Source organism: Pantherophis guttatus, chromosome 2 (genome assembly GCF_059756535.1).
Source record: "Pantherophis guttatus breed Tessera chromosome 2, ASM5975653v1, whole genome shotgun sequence".
NCBI lineage: Eukaryota > Metazoa > Chordata > Lepidosauria > Squamata > Colubridae > Pantherophis > Pantherophis guttatus.
In genome coordinates, this window is record NC_142064.1 from 250,780,585 (window position 1) to 250,787,477 (window position 6,893).

Sequence of the window (6,893 nt, forward strand, 5' to 3'; positions counted from 1 at the left end):
CGTCAACTCCCAAACGGGAGGAATAATTGACTTTCCATATGTTAAAGTGGCCAAGTTTGAAAAACACTGGTCTAGAGATTAAGATGCTAGATTAGAAACTGGGAGACCAGGAATTCTAGGCATGCAGTCAGCCTGGTGAATTTCTTTCTCTCAGTCCAACCCGCCTCGCAGGGAGGTTGTTATGGGGATGGAAGCGGAGGTTAGTTAGAATAGAATAAGAGAGTTGGAAGGGACCTTGGAGGTCTTCTAGTCCAACCCCCTGCTTAGGCAGGAAACCCTACACCACAAATGGGTTATCCAACATGACAGTTGCACAAGATAAATGTGAGGTATAACTCCAGTAAAAAAAAATCACACTTTATTTGAACTCCACCTCCAAGTAACTAAGGACTGGACTGATGGGGGGGTTTTTTAATGGATTTTAATTGATTTTAGGGATTTTATGTGTAACTTTTAACGCGGAGTTTTTGTTTTATTTTTCTGTTTTATTGTTGTGAGGCGCCCTGAGTCCTTTCGGAGAAAGGGCGGCATATAAATCTAAATAAATAAATAAATAAATAAACTAATCGGGCCTCTCCAGAGAGGTTTGAAGGGGGCACAAGCGAACCCTTTTCCGCTAACCTCCGGCATTTCTGCTCCCCTGGGATGCCTAGGGGCTCGACCCCTCCCCAAACAGCCCTACACGATTATACTGGAAGGCGATCAGGACAAGCCTCTTCTGCCTCGCTGCAAATTTAGGGGTGTGAGGAGATTCTCCAGCGCCGAACTCGACTTAAACCCGGACTCGTGACGCATCCACAGGCCGCGCAGCCGAGCCGGAGATCGGCGGCCGCGAGAGGGCTCCCTCGGTGGAAGAAGCGGCTCGCCCTCCGCCTCGCTTGCTTCGCCTTCCTCCTTCGCCGCCGAGGTTGGGCTTCCCAGGTTAGGCGCGGGTGCCGTTTCCTGCCACTCCTCCTCCGCTGCCAGCTCCGCAGCCCCAGATCGCTTGCAGCCGGTCAGGAGCCTCGGACGCTGAGTCGGGGCAGCGCCAGCCGTTGCCGAGCGACTGACTTGCAGAGCGACGGCGCGGCCGTCTGGACTCTCGAGCGGATGCCTCTAATCCTTCCGTCCCGGTCTCCGCCGTGAGTGCAAACCGACAGGCAAGAGCCGAGCTCCCTTTTCCATCCCGAGGAAAGGAGGGATCCCGGCGCCTGGTCCTTTTTTGCTCTGCACGCCTTCCTCGCCAGCGATGCAAGTAAGCCTCGTCTCTCTCCCCCTCGGTGCATTTGTGCGCTTAACCGGCTGCTCTCTCTCCGCTGGGTGCAAATAACGAGGATGAGCAAGGCTTAACGCCACCTGCGCCCGGGAGCCTTTCAATATGGCCCTTGGGGTGCCTCTTTTGCCCTATTAAGACTTGCTTTGGCTGGGGTTTCTCCTCCTCTGGAGCTCTTAAAGGGACAGATCAAGTGAGGTACTACTAACACCACTCTATAAAGCCCTACTAAGACCACACCTAGAGTACTGCATCCAGTTTTGGTCACCAGGCTATAAAGAAAGATGTTGAGGCCAGTGGTGAAATCCATTTTATTTACTACCGGTTCTGTGGGCGTGGGCGTGGCAGGGGAAGGATACTGCAAAATCCCCATTACCTCCCCACTCCTGGGGGAAGGATACTGCAAAATCCCCATTCCCTCCCCACTCCTGGGGGAAGGATACTGCAAAATCCCCATTCCCTCCCCACTCCTGGGGGAAGGAGATTGCAAAATCTCCATTCCCACCCCACTCTGGAACCAGCCAGAGGTGGTATTTGCCGGTTCTCCAAACTACTCAAAATTTCCACTATCGGTTCTCCAGAACCTGTCAGAACCTGCTGGATTTCACCCCTGGTCTGCACCACTCCTGTGAGGGAAATTTGGAGCAGCCTTCCAACTTTTGAAAAAGCAGGATTTAACTTCAAGAAGTTGAAGAGCTGCAGATAATGCAATGGCCTTTTGTTTGCCCAGAAGAACCTTGAAATGGCAGCATCTAGAAAAAGTGCAGAGGAGAGCAACCAGGGACTGGAGGCTAAAACATACAATACGATGAACGGTTGCAGGAACTGGGCATGGCTAAGTCTAGTGAAGAGAAGGACCAGGGGAGACATGATAGCAGTCTTCCAATATTTGAGGGGCTGCCACAGAGAGGAGGGTGGTCAACCTATTTTCCAAAGCACCTGAAGGCCAGACAAGGAAATAATGGATGAAAACTGACCAAGGAGAGATTCAGCCTAGAAATGAGGAGGGATTTTCTGACAGTGAGAACAATCAACCAATGGAACAGTAGTTGCCTTCGGAAGTTGTGGGAGCTTCATCACTGGAAGCTTTCAAGAAGAGACTGGGCTGCCATCTGTCAGAAATGGTGTAGGTAGGATCTCCTGCTTGGGCAGGGGGTTGGACTAGATGACCTATAAGGTCCCTTCCAACTCTGTTAATCTGTTAGAAGCTTCTCAGGGTCTCCTTCAATGCACATGTGTTGGGACAAAGACCCCTGAGAATTGTGGGGGTCAAGGCAGTTGGCGGAGTCCAGATCAGGAAGGCAGCTCTACGCAGAAGTGGCAGCCCTGCTAGAGGAAATGGCCAGTGGCATAGAAAGAGTCTGAAAAACCATTAAAAGAGAGTGTGGGTGTGTACTTGACGGAGGAAAATTTTGTCAATGTGCAGATTTTCTAATATGATCACAGCTAGTCCTCGACGTACGACCGCAATTGAGCCCCAAATTTCCATTGCTAAGCAAGGCAGCTGTTAAATGGGTTTTGTCACATTTTGCAACATTTTTGCCAGAGTTGTTAAGCAGATCATGTGGTTGTTAAGTGAATCTGCCCTCCCACATTGACTTTGCTTGTTGGAAGCCAACTGGAAAGGTTAGAAATGATGATCACATGACCACCACCCCCAGGACAATGCACCTGTCATAAACACATGCCAGTTGCTGAGGGCCTGAATAATTTTACCATGTACTAGGGCACGGGTGTCAAACATGCGGCGTCATGTGACATTTCTTCACTTTGCGGAGCTGGGATGGGCGTGGCCTGTGCATGATACATCTGGCCCACGGGCAGCCAGTTTGACACCCCTGTAACTAGGGGAGTGCTGCAATGGTTGTAAGTGTAAGTGTAAAGTCACTTTTTCCAGTGCTATTGAAACTTCGAACAGTCACTAAACAAATGGTTGTTAAATCGAGGATTACCTGCATTGTTTTTGACCCAAATGCTTCTTTGGAACTTATATGGCTTTGTGATTTGTTGTTGTTGTCGTCGTCTTTGAACAGGTTATGGAAATACAGGTGTGACCTGGAAGAAGAACTCTCCGTTTCATGATGCCTCCAAAAAGGTCCAGAGGGAAACTTCCTCAGGTCTCCACTCATAAAAGACGCCTGAAGAGTCGGTGGAAGTTGGAAGAGCAGCAGAAGAGCCTGCTTTTGGGAGAAGAGAAAGGGAAAGCAGGGACCCCCAACAAAAGGGCCAGGAAGCGAAAGGGCACCACCGCCCCCCAGAGAAGCTACTCGGGGGAGAATCCTAACATCTGCACGGAGTGCGGGCAAACCTTTGCGCAGACTTTGGATTTGGTGAGCCACCAGAGACTCCATGCTGGAGAAAAGCCCCATAAATGCTCCGACTGTGGGAAAGCCTTCAGCCTCAGTTCCAACCTGAGCAGGCACCGGAGGATTCACACCAGGGAGCGCAAGCCCTATCTTTGCTCAGAGTGCGGGAAAAGGTTCACAGACAAGTCGTCTTTGGAGCAACATGCACGAACCCACTCGGGGGAGACCCCCTTCCAGTGCATTGATTGTGGGAAAATGTTCGGCCAGAGTTCCCATGAGAAGAGGCCTCTGAAGAGCCCCCCGGGGAAACGGCAGAGCAGTTGCGCTGCCCCAGAGACTGCCGTGGTCACCCCCAGCTCAGCTCAGCTCAGCCGTGCTCAAAGACCCAGAGTTTCTAAGAAGCAAGACTCGTCCTTTGAAATCCCCCACACCTGTGCTGAATGCTGGCAGAGTTTCAACCAGACCTCGGACCTGGTCAAACACATGCGCATCCACACGGGCGAAAAGCCCTTTGAGTGCAGCCACTGTGGGAAGTGCTTCAACGTCAGCTCCAACCTCATCCGGCACAAGAGGATCCACACAGGGGAGAAACCTTACACCTGCTCCGTCTGCGGGAAGAGCTTCACCGACAAATCCACCCTCACCCAGCATAACCGCATCCATACGGGAGAGAAGCCGTACACCTGTAGTTACTGCGGGAAAAGCTTCAGCCGGAGTTCTCACCACAAGAGGCACCAGCGGATCCATGCGGGAGAAAATCCGGTCTCTCTCCTGCCTCTGTGGCCTTATCCTAACCAAATGTACTGAGGGCCCTTTTATTGGATGAGACAGAATTTCTACTGGACATTTGCAGCTGATGATTCAACCTGGTTTTTACATGGGTGGTGTTTGGGATCCAGGGCAGGAATGGTGTTTCGGATCTGGTGTGGGGCACACTCACCCTACTTATCAGTTACTCTTTAAAGAAAAGCGTCAAACTGTGAGACTTGGAAAAGATGTAGTCGTTTCTTCTAAGATATTGTTGACTGGCATGCGAGTGGTGCGGTGGCCTAGAGGTGGAGCTTTCGCCTCACAATCGGGAGGCTGTGTGTTCGATCCTGCGTAGAGGCAGATATTTCTCTCTCTAGGCACATTGGGAATATATCTGCTGAACACAGCTCCGCATTGGCAACAGGAAGAGCATCCGGCCAGTAAACACTCAGCTCCATTCATTTGCCCAGACTCCACTCAGCAAGGGATTATTAAAGATGATAATTGTTGACCGGCATGCCACAGCAGACCTAAAACACCTTTCCCATTTTAGATGGGAAGGCTATACAGGTAATCCTCGTTTAGCATCTACCTTGCTTAGTATCCATTTGCAGTTATGACAGTGATGAAAAAAATAACCAGTCATGACCAATCCTTGCATTTAAAACCTTTGCAAGTCAGTAAAGCAAAGGAAAACTGAAGTAAGATCACAAGCACAGTGGTATTTCACAACCGCATTGCTTAACAACTAGGTTGCCGGTCTCAATTGTGGTTTCTAAATTAAGAGCCGTGATGGCGCAGTGGTTAGAATGCAGCATTGTAGGCTAATCCTGCCGACTGCCAGGAGTTCGATCCCAACCGGCTCAAGGTTGACTCAGCCTTCCATCCTTCTGAGGTGGGTAAAATGAAGACCCAGATTGTTGGGAGCAATATGCTGACTCTGTAAACTGCTTAGATAGTAAAGCACTATGAAGCGGTATATAAGTTTAGGTGATATTGCTATTGCTAAACAAGGATTACCTGTACATTCTGTTATTTACTTCACATGCATCTAAATGGCCTAAGACAAATACATTCCATGACAGACGAGAGAAAAAGGTTTGAATTTTCATCTGCCAAAATCAAGAGCCTTTCCATGAATGGGATTGCAGCTCTTTCACCAAAACTCTGTTTTGCTTCTCTTTTGCAGGGATTCCTGCTCTATCTGGATTTTTCCTTCCAGAAGTTCTCTTGTTTTGTCAAAGGCACCTCAAATATGCAGACAGATTTTGTAACTGTTAATAGAATATTATTGTAATTTAATAAACAGGTTTAATGCATGATGTTTATAGATCTAATTGGCGCTGTTGCACTGAGTATGTGATGGAGCCTGTTTGGTGTAGTAACTAAAGCACCATGCTAGAAACCAGGAGATTGTGAATTCTAGTCCTGCCTGAGGCCAGATGAGTATCTCTCAGACTTTGGAGGAGGTAAGGGCAAAATACTTCTGAAAAAACCTTGCCAAGAAATCTGCAGGGATTTGTCCAGCCAATCGCCAGGAGTCAACTGCACACTTACATACATGCATATCAGGGGTGAAATCCAGCAGGTTCTAACAGATTCTGGAGAAACGGTTCTGAGTAGTTCAGAGAACCAGGAAATGCCACCTCTGGCTGGCCCCAGAGTGGGGTAGGAATGGAGATTTTGCAATATCCTTACCCCAGGAGGGGAGGGAATGGAGATTTTGCAGTATCCTTCCCCTGCCACACCCACCAAGCCACGCCCACAGAACCGGTAGTAAAAAAAAATTGGATTTCACCCCTGATGCACATACACAGAGGACCTGAGTATATGAACGGTGTTTTCTCCTGGTGAATGTATTAACAGTGGGGTCCTTGCTTGTCTTTCTCCCAAGCTTCCATATGATTTGTTATCTGCTCAGAAGATTTCCTGCAAATTGGTTGACTGAATGGTTTTTAGTCTGCCCAACCACAAGAAGTGTGAAGGAAAAAAAAAAAAAGGACAAAGCACTATTTTTTCTGGCAACGAAAGGAAAAGTTATCCTATAGCCGTGATGGCGAACTTATAGCACGCGTGCCCGAGGTGCCACGCAGAGCCATCGCCCAACTCACCTGCAGCTGTGCATGCACAAGCTCCCCTGCTAGTGTTCAAGCCTCTGGTGCACATGTGTGCAATTCAGGGGACCCAGCTGGTCTTCAGAGCTCTCCTGCGCATGCATGTACATTTGTGCATGCATGCGAAAGTACTTGCATGTGTAGACGGCATTCGTGCATGTGCATTGCGTGTGTGAAAGCCGTGCGCATCCGCAGATGGTCCTATAGGCATGGAGCTCCATGGCAGGATGGGAGGGGTCAATAACACTTGAGCAGCTGGAATAATTCCAGAGACTGCAATTGTCCCAAAATGGAAGTCTCTGATTTCCTGAAACCACAGAAATACAGCACATTTAGACTTTGTGCATTTACAAGCCCCAAATCATATTGTTGGATCATCAGATTCACCTGGTACCAAAACAGAACTGCACCTTCACCTAGATCAATGCACCTGCACCTTCACCTAGATCAATGTTTCTCAACATTGGCAAC

The 6,893-nt window shown here is 49.0% G+C and overlaps 1 protein-coding gene across 1 annotated transcript; it reads left to right on the forward strand.

Moving 5' to 3' along the window:
* The first annotated feature begins 569 nt into the window (after positions 1-569).
* Positions 570-5,627, forward strand: LOC117674005 (uncharacterized). Its single transcript, XM_034431772.3, has 2 exons — positions 570-1,234; positions 3,286-5,627. Exon 2 carries the CDS (start codon positions 3,331-3,333, stop codon positions 4,363-4,365), a length of 1,035 nt encoding a protein of 344 aa, XP_034287663.3. The 5' UTR covers positions 570-1,234; positions 3,286-3,330; the 3' UTR covers positions 4,366-5,627.
* Positions 5,628-6,893: the final 1,266 nt, after the last annotated feature.

What these genes read in the sequence shown, in the direction of transcription:
- LOC117674005 (XM_034431772.3), top strand. Translation starts at nt 3,331, where the DNA reads ATGATGCCTCCAAAAAGGTCCAGAGGGAAACTTCCTCAGGTCTCCACT.